Source organism: Panicum virgatum, chromosome 1K (genome assembly GCF_016808335.1).
Source record: "Panicum virgatum strain AP13 chromosome 1K, P.virgatum_v5, whole genome shotgun sequence".
Taxonomy (NCBI): domain Eukaryota; kingdom Viridiplantae; phylum Streptophyta; class Magnoliopsida; order Poales; family Poaceae; genus Panicum; species Panicum virgatum.
In genome coordinates this window covers 40118081-40134631 of record NC_053136.1, presented here as the reverse complement: position 1 = coordinate 40134631, position 16551 = coordinate 40118081, and the positions used below count along the sequence as shown (strand labels likewise).

At 42.4% G+C, this 16551-nt stretch overlaps 2 protein-coding genes and 1 long non-coding RNA gene across 4 annotated transcripts; 1 reads left to right on the top strand and 2 right to left on the bottom strand.

Moving 5' to 3' along the window:
- Positions 1-838: 838 nt before the first annotated feature.
- Positions 839-6633, bottom strand: LOC120707629 (vesicle transport protein GOT1-like). Its single transcript, XM_039992571.1, has 7 exons — positions 6406-6633; positions 3663-3752; positions 2806-2897; positions 2617-2697; positions 1797-1894; positions 1635-1710; positions 839-1452 (listed from the first exon to the last, which is right to left on the bottom strand). Exons 2-7 carry the CDS (start codon positions 3688-3690, stop codon positions 1420-1422), a joined length of 408 nt encoding a protein of 135 aa, XP_039848505.1. The 5' UTR covers positions 3691-3752; positions 6406-6633; the 3' UTR covers positions 839-1419.
- A 4150-nt stretch (positions 6634-10783) lies between these two features.
- Positions 10784-15794, bottom strand: LOC120707624. Of its 2 annotated transcripts, XR_005689050.1 has the most exons (5): positions 15325-15794; positions 12559-15244; positions 11694-11982; positions 11487-11594; positions 10784-11384 (listed from the first exon to the last, which is right to left on the bottom strand). It is a non-coding gene; the product is annotated as an uncharacterized LOC120707624 (long non-coding RNA). The 2 variants fall into 2 exon arrangements; XR_005689047.1 differs by having other exon boundaries at positions 11694-15244.
- Positions 13127-16290, top strand: LOC120707614 (protein FLOWERING LOCUS T-like). The gene is made up of 4 exons (XM_039992547.1): positions 13127-13378; positions 15176-15237; positions 15344-15384; positions 15789-16290. Exons 1-4 carry the CDS (start codon positions 13187-13189, stop codon positions 16016-16018), a joined length of 525 nt encoding a protein of 174 aa, XP_039848481.1. The 5' UTR covers positions 13127-13186; the 3' UTR covers positions 16019-16290.
- The last annotated feature ends 261 nt before the right edge of the window (positions 16291-16551 follow it).

The window sequence follows — 16551 nt, the reverse complement described above, 5'->3', positions numbered from 1 at the left end:
AAAATAGATGACGTTTAGAACAGCGACACGTCTTCAAAGTATAACTTTGACTGCTTATTTTTATAAAAATATTTATTGAAAAGTGATACATGTATATTTTTATAAAGGTGTTTTTTAATACAAATTTATTCATATAATTTTCATTTTTTCAAACTCAATAACTTAAAAAATATTCATAATTTATATTCCCAATGTTTCACTCAAATCTTGTCCAAAATGTCATCTAAATTCTTGTATGCATGTATCACCGCCAATCTTGTCACAAAAAAAAATTGATCCAGATTTCTTGTAAAGTTTTGCCGTAAGCTACCCACCTGCGCGAACCGATGGAGTTTGGAAGGGACGAGAGGACACCTATATGCCATCGCTGGTAGCAAAATGGGTTGAAAATGCTGCACTTTTGCAACTTGATGAGTATGATTGGCAAGGAAAGCGCCTGAAATATCTCCCTACCGAAAAGAAGCGTCAGAAGATTCGCTGGCACAGATGTTCTACACAGAAATCATGAGAAACGAAATTTTTGAAATTTCTCCTCGGCCATTGCTCGTCAGTCAGCAACAAATCACTGTCAGGTTAGCAGAACGCGATGGGGGGCATTCCAAATCTCCATCACAGCATAACTGTGGTTAAAGATAAGGCCCATCAGGTGATGGCCCTGGACGTGACGGCATGTTAGACCAAAAATAAGCTACAATGGCGGAAATGATTGCTAAAGCAAACGGCTTATCAGCAACCTAATCTGAATGAGACATGCAGGTAGCACGCTAGCACAATAAGTTCCTGTGAATCACATGACCGGCACTATTCCAGTCATCAACAGCACCACAATAACAAAACATAAGGAAAGAAGGCGAATCTTCAGCTGAAAGAACCATACGTGTCACCATATGTAGACTTCATATACAGAAAATGACATCACCAACGAAATTCAAATACCACGGGCATTTCACCCAGCGAAGGCCATTCATTGGACAAAAAGAAAACAGATCCCGCATAATAGTCATCAGGTGAGCAATCAAGCTCCTTGCAGGACTTCTGACTGGTGTTTCTTAACATGTTTCTTGCAACTGTCAAGTAATGTGGCAAGTTGCATCCAGAATCAGAAATAAATCAGGTGTGATCACTCTGACCCCACAGTTTGTTGTTGGGATGATGGAAGGCAATGAGATCCTCCTGTTTCAACAAACCGAGCATCCACCATCCAACACCTTTTGAAGTCCTACTTTGTCTAAATATGAACAATAAACTACTCAGAACAACTGTATATTAGAATCCGCAAAGTATGCATATGCACACAAGATTTGAAAGATCATTTCAATGCAATAGTGAAGGGTCCAGGTGATTCTTGTATCAACACCACAACAGCACGCTACTTTTCCCATGGAGAGTCAAAGAGTATCTTGGCAGTTGCAGAAGGTTTCAAGCACGCTTACGCCTCAACTGAGCAAACAACTGCAGAGATCAGATCGAGCCTCATGCATCAGTTATAATCTACAATGGCTACTGACGCAATTTAAGCTCATAAAGAAAATTAATGTTGCGGATACAAGTAACCCTATCAGAAAGACCATTGAAATAAATATAAAAATCCTGTCAAAAAATTAATTAAAAGTCCTCAGCAAAATATAACTTACCTGGAATGGGTATTGCAGAATCCAACCAATGATAGGTATTTGATATAGGAAGGCTTGGATAGGGGGGCCATAACCACTGCAAAAAGTAAAGGAATTGGACGCAAAGGTCAGTAATAATGAAACCAAGAAACAAATTGAAAATGAGGATAGTTAGACAAGTACCTGAATAGCACAAAAGATCCATATAGTTCCATGATTATACCAACAACAGGCCAACGGACAAACAGAAGAAACAGACCAATGAAGAAAGGTACTGATCCCTACCAAACAATAATAATATTATCTCTTCAATCGATTGTCATGGGACAAATTTCACTGAGGTCAGCAAGAGGAGCAATAATATATTAGCTAAGACTAATTAAGAGGGAAATCATGATACTAAGACACTTGGATTTGCTAAATGGAAATTATTGCTGCAGACCATGCATTCTGCAGTAGTAACACCTTGCATGTCATGGACTTATGCAGGATTCACTTTAGCCACATGTTTGTTTATTTGGATGCAATTTTGAAAACCACAAGGCTAGTGATTGCCATGGAAGGAACGAAACCACATCTAGGCAATTTCCATCACTGAGAAGCAATGATGTTACATGTTTGCTTAAGAAAAAATACCAAGAGAGGTTGTGGCATTAACACAATAACTAATTTGTTTAAGATATGGTAGATAAAGATAACTATCATATAACAAAAAACCATTAAAATACAACTTTCCCAAGTCATAATAAACGAAGAAACAAACAATAATAATAATCCTATCAATATCCTTGCAACTTATCTATTTTTATAGTTCTTCCACATTTTAACACTACAACAGTAAATTCTCAAGGTCAACATAACTAACTACCCTGGAACTTTATCAGTTCAATAGTATAGAATAAAAGTTTATGTTTCAGAACAAAAATTAAAAGTGGGCACAAAACAATAATGGAAGAGCACACTGCGCAGAAGTGGTCCTGTATCTATGCAAGCCTAAAAATACCTTAAGGTTTGCCTTCTTCGTGAAAAGTTGCCACATAGATTGCCAGCCAAGTAATAAGCCCACTCCAGTTAAAAAGAAAATCTAGTATAGAAAGTAGAAACAATGTAGAAGAATGTGAGGGCTGAGTCATGGTAACTTCATCAGAAACATAATATTACAACACAAGGACTGTGAAGTATAGTATCATACATTACCCAGAGCCAACAAGCCCCGATCAAAGAAAAGGATAACACCAAGGAACGAGAATAGGATGCTAAACCCCACCAGACCAATGCCAATCTCTTCGTATTGAAACATGGGGAATAAAATAAAAATTGTTAGTACCATGTTAGATGGAAACAAGCAAACGCATGAGATCAGGGAATATGAACAAGTGAAACTTTTTTGTAAGGGAGATTGATATTGTTACCCCCACTGGGAACTCCAATTGTGATTTTGAAACTGAACGCAAATTTTATTGCACATATGACATACTGGTTCTCTTTATTTTACTGAGCATACATGATCAGAATCTCAACACAGCAACCCCAACTATCCTATCATATTGCTTTCAAATATATCCAGTCAGGTTTGTGATTTTCAACAAATTCAATATAAACACAAGATATGCAAAGGAAAAGGTCTGACAAATGTGACAGTATGCAATAAGAATTGTGAGGTACTCCCATCATTTAAAAATATAAGGCCCATCATACCACAATCTCCAAGAGTGCTGATTTCTCTTAAAGTATAATATATATTGCAACAATATTATGATCATTTCAAAGTACTTTCATACAGGAATCAAACAGCACCGTTTCTTTATCCTAGTGTCAAAATATTGCAAGACAGACAGTTGATGACAGATTAAAAGTTCGAATGTTGGAATGTGTACACGCCGTACAAAAGTAGCAGTATAGCACTCAGTTTTTTTCATGGCATCCAGTAGAATGAAAGAGACTATAGTTCTGATTATTTCTTCTGAATATGTAAACAGGAAGGGCCAATGAAAGTGATTTGATTTGCTTGCAGTAAGTAACAGTCTTTTATTGAGAATTGAACATTACTTTTGATCTCACTAATCTCGTAAGCCATTGCTGTAGCTTGGCAGTTGACGATAGCAATACAGCTTCACTTCAACAGACCACAAACTGAACCTGCAGAAGGTACAAAGCATTGATTTCTTAGAAAGCAAATCCAGACAGTATATAGAAATGGAAATCAGCACAAAGCACTTGAATATTGCCGCTTTAACGTGCCCTCTTAGCAAATAACATGATAAAGTAAATTGCCCCCCCCCCCCCTGTTTTCTTGTTTGGTGTCATGCTCACCACCAGGACAACTAGATGAGAACTATATTGATCAACTGAGATGACTGCCACAGTGCCATGACCTTATATAAGTCCAGATACCACCAACAAACAAAGGTAATCCAATCCTCATGCTAGCAACCTTATCTCATTTCTAGCTAACATTCCCATCTCTGATCGTATATCTCTAACTATACTATCTTATATCCTGCTGTACGTCAAGGGGGCCTGTGGCATGCTGGTCCATGGCCCTCTTGAATTTTGATCCACATCCATGAATGTACTCCCTCCATCCCAGAATATAGCTACATTTAGACTACAAATAGTAAAGTAATCATAGAGGTTAATAACATAGAAATTATGTTAGTACATTTATCGTGAAATCAACTATTATAATATGTAACTTTTTCTATTTGAAATAAATTATTTTTAGAGATATTGTTGGTCAAAATTTAAAAAGTTTGACTTTGAAAAAAAAATCTAAACGTAACTATATTCTGGGACGGAGGGAATACCAAGGATCACAGTCAGGGTTATCTTTAGTTGGCTCAGAACACATCTCATCTGAATTATCACAATGCACTACATATGAGATATCTAACTGGGAAGAAAACGAGCACAACCTGCGCCAGAGCAATATGACAGTTAGCTTTGGTGTTTTACTAACAAAGAAAATTTATGAGTGATTTTCTAAAGTGGCACTTCTGCAATGCTATGATGCTATGTTTCTCCTAATGAGCAGTGCAAATTACAGAAATGGGCATTTCCAGTGCTAAAAACCCCAACATAAATACATATGAGGGGTCTGGGGAAGGGAATTTCTAGGCACCCTTACCCTTAATTTATTTTCCTAGAGGCTGATTTGAACCAAGGACCTCTAGGGCACAAGTGGAGATACTCTACCGCTGCGCCAATCGCTAGATCCATCCTTATTGTGAATTACATAAAGAATAATAGCAGAACGGTTTAACGAAGCATGGTTGCACAAGCTGGACATATAGAACGCTAGGCAACAGCATCCTGCCTAGACCCACCTTGGCCAATCTTATGGGCAATTAGGTGATCAGGCAGTGGTCCATCGCCTGACCACCACCTATAAAAACACTGATCTACACATACACCTACTATGAGTTACAATCTAGAATTCTACAAGTTAGGATGGAAAGAAATGACAGAAGATGTTCAATTGTTCATTGCAGAAAGTGGGGCTACACAATGAATAAACAAACCATGCAAAATGCACTGCTAGCTGCACCTTTCATCTTCATATTTGTATATATAAAGTAGTAGCTTTTGTTAATTCGAAATTGGGGTAGCTACCATACCAGAACTAACCTCTACACTAACTCTTAAATGTTTGAAAATGAAAAAAATATCTGCAATAAAAGTAAGCTTTATATCTTCCCATAGAATAACCATCACAAGCCTGCTTGAGGATGCAGAACTGTAGTGCATGATTTTTGATACAATAATTACACATGATCGGATGCTATCCAGTTAAAACCAAAACAATGAATTTGTTAATTATTCTTAAATATAATTCAAATATATGTATGCTTTAAAAATAATGTCATAAGGAAATATGTTAATATATCGTGCTTCTCTGCTTGTTTTTACTTGCTACTGCCATATCTTACATAAAGTTTACAGTAAGCTCCTGCAATGGCCTAGGCCTTCATTGACAACCCAGTCTGAGTGCTTCCTAGATGTGCCATGGAACAGCTTGTTTTCCGGACTCTTTCAGAGTAAAATTTTCCAGTACGCCAAAAGCTTTGGAGTAAAAGAAACAGGATACACCAAACCACAAGCTGTTATGTAATATAGCAGGAATAAGAAAACATTCAGATAATTTGCAACAACAAATTGCAATTAGAGTGGCAGTGTGATTGACACCTCCCTCTTTAGAAATGTGCTGTAAGATCCATGGTAGGATTTGAATTTTTAAGGTCGTGTTATGTGGTCAGGAAGGTAAAATGCAAACTAATCTGGACCTAGGTAAGTCCAAACCAAATGCAGTCATCACACAAGGACACCAGTGAGCCTTCTACCAAACTATCATAGCTCGACACAGCCCAAATTTTCGTCTGAAGACATATAACTCGGCAATAACCTCCTAGGGAACAGCAATTGTTCAAGGCATAGGCTAATTGACAAACATACAATACAATGCCAAAACCAATTCCATTTGGGCATTTCTACGCATCACCAGCGCTAGGCCAGTGGACATTCAGCTAAAATTCAGCTAATGTGTCTGACCCCCGCTACCCCAGCATGGCAGCACGAATTCCCATGCTCTGGGGATTCGCGCGCTCACACGTTGCACATCACGGCGGCTTGGGATTGGAGAGGAGCGCGCCCGCGCCCACGGTACCAGCACACGGCACGGATGGTAGCAAGCGGCGGGGTCAACCTACGCACATGCACAGCAAACAACGCGGGATCGGGCCGCGCATGCCGCAGAGAGCAGGGGGATGGGGGGTGGCGGGGTGTTAGGGCTTGCCTGCCGACGAAACTCGGGTCCCCCCGGTACGGCGAAGCTGGAGGAGGAGACGAGACCGCGCCGCGCCGCGCGCCTGCGAGCGGCCGTGGACGACGTCGGCGAGGACCCCGCGCGCGGTGGCCGCCGCCGGGCCGCCGGCTCGGGTGGTGGCGGTGGTGGAGAGAGATCGGAGAGGGAGGGGGAGCGCTCAGCGGAAGGAAAGCGAAAGGCAGCGTGGCGCGGCGCTTCTGGCGCGTGGTCCAGGCCCCAGGGGTCAGAGGGTCGCGCCGTGAGCGGATGGGTGGGGCCCGCGGAAGATGAAGCCTCACGGGCCCGGATCAGAGGTCATGTTTGGTCGTGGTGTGAAAATATTTTGACGAGAGAGAAACGATGTTTTGACCACTAATTAGGGATAGTAAATAAATTCTAATTATAAAATTACCTCCACAACTATGGTACTGTAGCAGTTGCTCCAGCTAATGAGGTCTTTGACCGTACGATTAGAGGATGTTTGAGCACGGTTACTGTAGCATCACTGTAGCCAATCATGATGAGACTTGGCTCATTAGATTCGTCTCGAAAATTTACACCCATTCCTAAAAAAATTTTGCAAATAGACTTTATTTAGTACTGCATGCGAGCATTCGTCTTTTAGTGAAATCTTGATGTGATTGTTAGCCAAACATGACCAGAACTGGGCCTTTCCTTAGCGCTTAAGCCGAGCCCACGAGCCCCTCCTCTGTCTGCTGGAAAAAGAGAAAAAAGAGCACAAAGCAAAAGAGCTCACCAGTTTTGGCTTGGCTGGCAGCTTCGCTGTCGTGAAAATCCCATTGTTCTCCACTGCCACTCGCGAGTTCTGATCGGTCCCATCCGGGACGGTCACTGCTCAGAGTTCTGCAGGCTTCTGCAGAGAGATTATTCACTGACCATCCAGAATTGCTCGCAAGTGAGATTGGCCGGATCTGAACTGAAACGATCTAAAGAGATCAATGATCATCTTGTTTATTTGTCCTCAGAAACTGCAGGTTATACTGCCCAGAGATTGCATTGTTTGCCCTCAGAAAGTATTGTTCAGAGGTTCAGTAAACACTTGTCTTCTCGTATAGGAGTGGACGTCAAGGTTCTTCAGGTGTTCAATATTCTCTGACCACTAATTAAGGCGACCAAATCGCTCGCCTCGTGGTACCCTCGAAGCGACGCACAGGTAAAGCCTACTCCCTGATGACGAGCCTCTCGTGAAACCGCTGCAGGAAAACCAGCCTCTGGTTTGGTCGATGCCTGCCGCCGCGATGAGCGAAAGCAATCGACCGAACACGCATGGATGGACGAGATGCAGCTCTGATCTCTGTTCGACTCTTCCGTCAGCATATCAGGCCTAGATCTCCCTTCGCAACTGTTAGCAGCAACCCACTGGACGATCTCTGACAGCGACGCGACGTGATCTGCAGACGGCGTTCTTTTCTGTACCGAGACCTAAATCTGGACTGGGGTTTCGCGCTTCGCAGGCACATTTCGAGCAAGCCGATGATGGCAAAAGTTGCCGCCACCGCCGGGGCCGGCCGGACTTGTTTACTGCAACTGCGCATGATGCATCATTATATTCCCTCTCTTTCCGCATCGTCTACTGCTGTCTGCCTTTGCATACATTCCTCGCCTTTTAGGGAGATGCATTTGGAAAGCTTGTTGCTCGCCTAATCAGGGAAGACTTCGCTAGCTCATCGCACCTTTCTCCCTCCGTCCCACAAAGAGTGCAATTCTAGATATTAGATCTCAATTACCTGCCTAATTGAGTGGTTAGATTTGAATTGTATGTCAAAACTAACTATATGTGGCAAACAAATGAGAGTACGGGAGTCTTTTCACGCCACCACTAATCTGTTTAAAAAAACTTAGAATTGCACTCTTCATGGAACGGAGGGAGTAGCTTGTTTTCGTAGTGAAAACAATTGTCTGTTCCAAAAAAAAATGGACTTTGTTAGCTCACTCCTCTTCATCACTATGCTGGTCATGCTGAATTGCTAATTGCTTGTGCTTGACTGCTTGCTAACCGTAACACACACACACTGCTGCATGCACAGTTTGATTTGAAGAAAGTAATTAAAGAAGAACACATATCATTGCAGCGCATCGGTTTTTGTTAGTGGCGTCGTGCTATGATCTGGTTGCAATGGGGAGGGAACAATTTGGTGGACTTTAGGGCAAAGGGAGGGGTACCCAACTTTGCTGCTTTCAGTTTTCTGTGCTGCAACTTGGGCACACAGAAGACGGGCCGTACCGATGATTGGACAGTACCTGCATCTGCATGCCCGTGTCATGTGGTTCTTCAGCTTTTCTTTGAGAAAGCTAAGCTAATGGCACGCAACCTTCCCTTTTGACTGGAATCATATCTGCACACGATCCATTTGTTTGGCGAAATCTGGCCTCTGGCGGCCAAAATTAATGTGCTTGTTTTGGGCTGCGGATTGTTTCCAGATAAAATGAGCACCGTATCGACCGATCGCCTCTTGCAACGACGACAGCGATGGTTAGATCGTTGCGTCCCGTCAGCAAGGGATGCAAGCATGATGATGATCGCTGGGTGCTCACACGAGTTCTTGTCCGGAACACAAAGAGAGACGATGCGAAGCCGTGGCCGCTTTATTTACAGTGTGTCCAATGACGATGCGAAACCTCGCGCATGCACATGGGCGGGCGATCGAGCTCTTTCTTTCTTTCTTTCTAGCCAGTCCCAACTCCAAGTTGCTTGGTGCGAGAGCTGGGACGGACGACGACGACCGTTACCAAAACTGTGGCCTGCGCGAGTGGTTTCAGACAGTTAGGCCATGATGCAGATGTATCTGATGAATGCAATAATCCTCGTAATAGTCCTTTAATGGTGGTATCTAGAGTGAACAAGTGGGTGTGTTTAGGCATGCTCTCATCTGTGAATGTAATCATACATTTATGCAGTGCAGGTTCGCCCGGCCAACAGATCGCAGTGACCGGTGTTCTGCGTCGCAACCATGGCAAAGCTGGCCTGGAGACGCCCACACCTCACCTGCTTGGTGCCGCGGCAACAATGCCATCCTGCCATCCTTGTAAATGGACCTACACAAAAGTTTGGGAGGCGCTGTGAGTTAAATCTGAGGAAACGTTGGGATAACAATTATTCATCTTCTTTAGAGAGAACAAGAAGTTATATAGCACAAGCTCAACAGACCGTGAGAACTAGCAGTTCTGTGTATATGCAGATGCATTGTAGCAATATACAAGTCGGAGTCTCGAACAGAAACCTTTTCTGTTGCATATCTGATTTCCCTGAAGGGGAAAAAAAAGCTACATACATATACTGATTCTTCCCTATGTCACACTTTGCTTTCAATAATACAAAAGCATGACCAAAGCCTTTGGTCTCTAGCAGCCTATAGCTAGATTATTCTGTGTTGCATCATCTTCACACACTCTAGACTGGCTACATTTTAGTTGTACGTAGACGTAGTACGCTAGCCACTGCCGACATGGCTAGTTGGCTTTGGCCGCTGCACCAGAAAGCTCCAGAATAGCTTCCGATCCTGCCTCCGCCACCGGTTTCGGCGGCGGCGATGCTGCAGCTTTTATCATGTGGAATGGAAGGATACGAGATGTGCGCGCCCGCGTGCCACCGCTGACTTGCCAGGCTCTCCAGGCCTATAGGAAGGTGATAAGATCGATCGCGATGCCAACGCACGCCACGCCAAGGTAGCACGCACCGGGTGAATTGGCGTAGCGGCAGCAAGCGATCATGTTCATATCCATCCATGGCGCCCGGCACTCGGCTCGAAACGCCGGCCGGCGCCAATCCATTCCATTCATGGACAGCGCTGAGGCGGCGGCGAGCATGCAACTTACACACAACGGCAACCAATGCAGTGCCGCACGTACGCCGCCCCCCATCCAGGGCCCCTCGTCTAGCTTAGCTTAGCTTAGCTCTGGAGGGGAGGAGGAGGAGGAGCCGTTGCTTTCAGCAAAGAGGCAGGGGAATACCGGCCGGTAGATCAAGTAGCGCACGATGCTGGCCGTTTCCAGAAGGATTCTCGTCCTCCACCGGATTCCCAGGGCGCGATCTTGATCGGTTCAGCAGCCGTCGTTGCCCTGCAGGCAGTGACAAAACAAGCAGGCAGTAGGTGGACGGCAGCAGTGTATAGGATGTTAGGTAGAGAAGATGGTATATACCAGCAATATATACCTGAAAACTGCTATATATATAATAGGCTATTATATACACTCTTCACATACCAGAGCTCGCACTTGAACGGTGATCAAACAACTTGCAATGAGAACCAGAAACTTGAGTCTAATTTCTTCAGAAATCCTTCCATTTTTTTTTGGGTGTAGGTTTCATCTCTAGCCTACCCCAACTTGCTTGGGGGAAAAGGCTATGTTGTTGTTGTAAGGAATCCTTCCAACTTTGCGAGGCCATGAAAGAAGCAGGCATCGCAATCCAGTTTTTGCCATCAGAGAGCATTGACAGGGTAGTGGAGGTTTTCTGTTTGTGGAAATTGCTCTGTACCAATACCATTCAATGCAATTCCAGCGCTCATAGTTTCTTTGTCAAATGTCCATTTCCGAGCTTTAGCAACCCATGTGAAGTACAACTTTTTTTGCATTCGCCCTTGGAGTGGCTGGACCAATGGGATATGCTCACGTGAAGAGAAGAACTGCTTTATTCGTTGGTCAAGGATCAAGAATGTGCAATGAACCGGGAAAGAGTTCCATGGATTCCAGTCATTTCACTAACTTTGGCGTTCATACTCAATGAACCATCATGTTAACTGAACTCTTTCAGTTCCATGTTTCGGAACTCGCAGAAGTGGCTGAAGGTCTGGTATTAAGGATTGGGAGACAAGTTTCTACTTTATTAGCATCACCTTTGTAAGGCACAGCAGAGATTCTCTGATCGATTTTGAGCTTCTTGCCTCCAATGCAAGTAGTGTCACCTTTCAGGCTTTCGGCACAGAACTGAAACACAAATACCTGATAACCTGCACAGTTCAAGTAAGCTGAGAATGTAATATCAGAAGAATACAGTTCACACAAATCTTGTGTGAAGTACAAGGACAATATGAGATTCTATGGTCCCTTACTAGCCTAGATCATTGTAGACCTTATCTGTCACAGCTCTGCCACCTCTCTTTGGAGACCATATCAGCTGCCGTAGGCAGTTCATTTTCACCAAAACAAAAGATCAGCAACTGGGAGCAGAATATTCCATTGTGTTATTCCGGCAGAAATTTGAGAGGGCACATGGGTCAAAAGCAAATGAGTTTCAGCATCAGTCCACATGAACTTACACTTGGAGCTCCTCCGAAGGTCATATTCCATCAATTTAACTAGAATAGAAGTCAGAAGAGATGGGTGCAGGTATAATGTAGTTGTGTGCCTGCATTTGTAAAACATGCACATCAGACACCAGAATATGTAGCTTTCAAGTGAATTTTTCAGAATGATTTGGAAACTTGAAATTGTGATTAGTCAACTGTACCAATATGTCTTCGGATATGTGGTCCTAAACACCATGGAGTGCATAGAGTAGCTCCCAAAAGACTGATGTCATAAGGTACACAGGGACATGCAGATATTCTGAAACACAGTGATCTAGGATATAACACTACGATGTGGCAACATTTGTTCTAAAAAATAGAACCTCAGGATATTGTAAGAAGCAAAAATCAAATGGATTTATGGCTTTATACATTCTCTGGCACATCTATTTGTCCTGAGAAATAGAATTTTAAAATACAAAGAGATTATGTTTGACCACTACTAATGTCTGCAGATCAGAATAGATCCTAAAGTAATCCATTACAAACATATCATATTTACAGTATCAAGCTGCAAAGAAAGAATAAAGCTCCAACCCCCCTTCTTTACAGATATAGAAAAGGAGAAGCTGCTTCTCAGTGGAAATTTGCATCAAAATTGATAGAATGAGTGCTGAAACCCCACATAACAATCGTTAAACAAAAAGAAGCAGTTACTACTTATGATGTTTGCAGAAGAACTGAACATGATTCTGAATTCTAGATGACAGCATGCAGTGAGATAGACCATACACTTGTACCACAAATTAGCATCTTGGGCATCTAATATTGAAATTATTATCTTAGGAGCAGACACCGAACACTTGTTGCATTTGTGAAGAAAATCCCCCACCACCTTCTATCATTGCAGTATAGTATGCTCGTCCCACCAAAACTTCTATCCTGGTCAACAAAACCTCTTAGTTATTCATATTACTTAGAGAGTTCATCCTTGTTAAAATACCATCAACACAATCATTTTTCAATATGCTACGGAGCAGATAGACAGATAGATAACAACCAATAAGGCTAAACGTTAATCGTGCAACATATTTGGGAAAAAAAACTGAAAACTGAAAACGAAGAAAATAAGGCGTCAGTCTGGGAGATTACAGACAAGTCAAAAGGCAATCTACTTTTTGGCTATGAACAACTATTTAATAGGTCCTAGATATAGGGAATAAGTGAATGTGATACATCAGATTTTATTCACCTATGTGGAAATGCAGTGAGCACTCCTTCCATTGGTGTAGGTGCAGAGGGTGGACAACTCGAAATATTTTCAGTGATGGCAACGCATATCATTCTTTGCAGTATAAAGCAAGATACCATGGCGTCCAGAGCTAATATTTTCAGTCATCGTGAATGATGCCTCATTGGGGACCTGCAGTATATATAGAGCACCAGCCTGCACCCTTCACTTCACCCAAGCTCATACGACAGGCAAGTTAGCTCGTGTTCAAGATTGCCAATCTTAGCTAACCATGTCAAGGGACCCACTTGTCGTTGGCAACGTAGTTGGCGATATCTTGGACCCATTTATCAAATCAGCATCACTCAGAGTCCTATACAACAATAGGGAACTCACTAATGGATCTGAGCTCAAGCCGTCACAAGTAGCCAATGAACCAAGGATTGAGATAGCTGGGCATGACATGAGGACCCTTTACACTTTGGTGAGTTCATACCCACATGTCTACTTGCAGCATGCTAGGATTTTAAATTAGTGTAAACTGCACTTTGCTCCATGTAAATCGTATTTTGTTTGCACCTGGTTTAGTGCACTTTCTTTTTACACCATGGTAAATTATGACCTGGCACTAGAGTATCATAAAGCCTACAGAGAACTCATGAATTTTCACAAAACCTTAATGAAACCTTATAAAACATGATCGAAATTCACGAGGTCTCATGTGATTTCCCTCATATTTCATAAGGTTCCACTCAGGGTTCACGGCATAATTCGTTAAAAAGTAAACTTATTTTGATTTACATTGGTGCAAAGTAAAAGAGTGTGGCAAACATAATGCAAAGTAAAACATGGTGCTCTGGTGCATGATGCAAGCTACTCTTTAAATTAAGAAGCCAAGTTGGATCACTGTTTTTTTTCCCCCAAAAGAAACGTGGTATACCTCTTAACTGCAATATCAGTTCAGAGTAGATCCACTTGAAAGTTGCTTTCAGTATCTATAGATTATCGAAAGTCATGAATGTTTTTTTTTCTCGAATATGCAGGAGAGCTGCATATCATTGCATTAAGAAGAGGAAAAAGGCCAAAATAGCCAAAGTACACACACCACTACGCACCCAAGACACACACCACCACCCAGCCCCTGGGGTTCACTGTTTGAAAGTTACAGACGCGCCGATAAACAAAAAACAATAAAACAACCACCGTGACCACTAGTCTGTCGCTATATAGGACTCCTAATCAGGAAATGCGACCGCGACCACCGCACTCAGCCCCTTTGCACCTGCAAGCATCCAAAGTTCAGCTTCATCCCGTGCAAGCAAGAGGGCTCTATCAACACTGGGAGCGATCCTATCAAACACAGTATCATTTCTAGTCCTCCAAATAGACCATGCTCCCAGAACGACCAGGGTATTGAACCCCTGCAACACACCAGCACTTATCCTGTCACCAGCCTGCTGCCACCACATAAAGAAATCCAAATCATTAGGAAGAGGCGTGACAGCCTGAAATCCAAAACAGCCCAAAAACCGATGCCAAAACTGCCGGGCAAACACACATGCCGAGAGAAGGTGGTTGATTGTCTCCTCTTCTTGTTCACAAAGAGGACAATGATCTGGATGTGATAGGCCCCGACGAGCAAGTCTGTCTGCTGTCCAACAGCGGTTATGGGCGACTAGCCACATGAAAAACTTGCATTTCTTTGGTGCCCAAGTGCCCCAGATCAGTTTGCCCACTGCAAAATAAACGGATCCATTGAAAAGGGCCTCATAGGCTGATTTGGTAGAGAACTGACCCGAAGCTTCAAAACGTGAATGTTGACCTTGTAGATTTGAAAGTTGTTACTGTTGATTGAAAAAAAATACAGTTCCCAATTCCACATTTGGTTCAAATTATAACTTACAGAGATGCCCACCTTGCTTTTTTGCTAGTGTCAGCAAATATACCAGCATATTTGGGCGCAGGCACTTATTGAGAATCAATATTATGTGAATTACCTAAAAATATTTCCATAACAAAATCTGCTAGCATTTGAGCAGATAAAGTTCAGAGCACTTCAATTTGTTTGAAAAAACTGACAAACTAGTTGACAGCTCACATGGCTCATTATCTTATCATACATTAAGATTTGTACAAGGTCAAGAACAGTGTAAATTTGCCTTAGACGACAGGCAAATGTTGTGCCATTTTAAAATAAAGGTATCTGCGTCAACATGATTTACTGTATGCATTAAAGCATTATTGTTTATGTTTCTAAAGAAAATAACCAGCTTATAACTAGGTGATGGTGGATCCTGACTCACCGAGTCCAAGCAATCCAACCAAAAGAGAATACCTTCATTGGTAAGACCTGAAAAATATGCGATGAATGGAATTTACTATTACTTGTATATTCTGCTGACATAACAAATAGGAAAAAGAATTACTTACGGTGGCATGATGCATGCAGGTTGGTGACAGACATTCCAGAATCAACAAATGTAAGCTTTGGTGAGTTGCCCCCATCGCTTACATCTCATATCCCTATTTGAATGCTTTGTTTCCAAGAAAATCAAAAGAATAGACCATGCAGTACTTTTTTACACCTAAAGAAATGCAAGCTATAACTTGTGAAAGGCATATATATTAGTTACAAAGAATAGGACAATATGCAGTGTATATTTACATATTTACAAATTTGGTTGCAGACAAATATTTGAATAACTGGATTAGGCTTGTGCAACATGACTGTCTATTAGCATTTGGCAATGTCTACTTGTGATATGGACTAATTTATGGTCAACTTTTAACCCTGGAAAGACCAAATACAAAATCTTGAGTAACTACAGTTCTAAACATGGGAATGATATCTGCATAAACTTGCTCTAATAAGTTGTATTCAAAATATATTCCAGGAAATGAGGTAGTAAGCTATGAAAGTCCAAAGCCAACTGCTGGAATACATCGCTTTGTCTTTGTCCTCTTCCGCCAATCCATCCGGCAGACTATTTATGCACCAGGATGGAGACCAAATTTCAACACAAGAGACTTCTCAGCACTTTATAATCTTGGACCACCCGTGGCCTCAGTGTTCTTCAATTGCCAAAGGGAGAATGGGTGCGGTGGCAGACGATACATTAGATGATATTGGAATAACCTCCTCTACAGGAGGACCTGCATCAGGCCAAGCACACCGAATGGGTAGTAAATGCTGGACCGCGATATAGCTTAACTAGATTACTTTGGCACCTGTACAAGCTCTGACTACCTAGAAATGAATTTCACTTACAATGTGGATGCGGTAAAATATATGCCGCTATATCTCTGGAGCTCTCAACACTGGATATAGGATAGCTGAATGCAAGAGAATATCCCTTATGTTTGTATGCCAACTCAGAAATTCCAAGTTGCAGGTAACCAGAGAAAATGCCATTTCGCGAGAGTTCCTGTGCTGGGTCCAGAGTTTGCTGGCGCGTAGCAAACTAGCAATGCCACGACCTCCTTTTTCGCGACTGTACCTGGGCACGTTTTTCATTAAGATGGAGTAGCAATGCTACGACCTACGAGGCCTTTTGAAATGATTACCAGCCAGGACTGATGCCAGCGACCTACGAGAATCAGAATCCAGAGGGGCCTTCTCCCCATCCACCAGTCATGCTCAATCATTCCAGTATGCCA

What these genes read in the sequence shown, in the direction of transcription:
- LOC120707629 (XM_039992571.1), bottom strand. Translation starts at nt 3,690, where the DNA reads ATGGCTTACGAGATTAGTGAGATCAAAA. An exon ending in CGAAGAAGGCAAACCTTAAG is followed by an intron (nt 1,895 to 2,616) that starts GTATTTTTAGGC and finishes ATTGTTTGGTAG; the next exon opens with GGATCAGTACCTTTCTTCAT. An exon ending in GGATCTTTTGTGCTATTCAG is followed by an intron (nt 1,711 to 1,796) that starts GTACTTGTCTAA and finishes TACTTTTTGCAG; the next exon opens with TGGTTATGGCCCCCCTATCC.
- LOC120707614 (XM_039992547.1), top strand. Translation starts at nt 13,187, where the DNA reads ATGTCAAGGGACCCACTTGTCGTTGGCAACGTAGTTGGCGATATCTTG. An exon ending in TGAGGACCCTTTACACTTTG is followed by an intron (nt 13,379 to 15,175) that starts GTGAGTTCATAC and finishes GCTTATAACTAG; the next exon opens with GTGATGGTGGATCCTGACTC. An exon ending in AAAAGAGAATACCTTCATTG is followed by an intron (nt 15,238 to 15,343) that starts GTAAGACCTGAA and finishes TGATGCATGCAG; the next exon opens with GTTGGTGACAGACATTCCAG.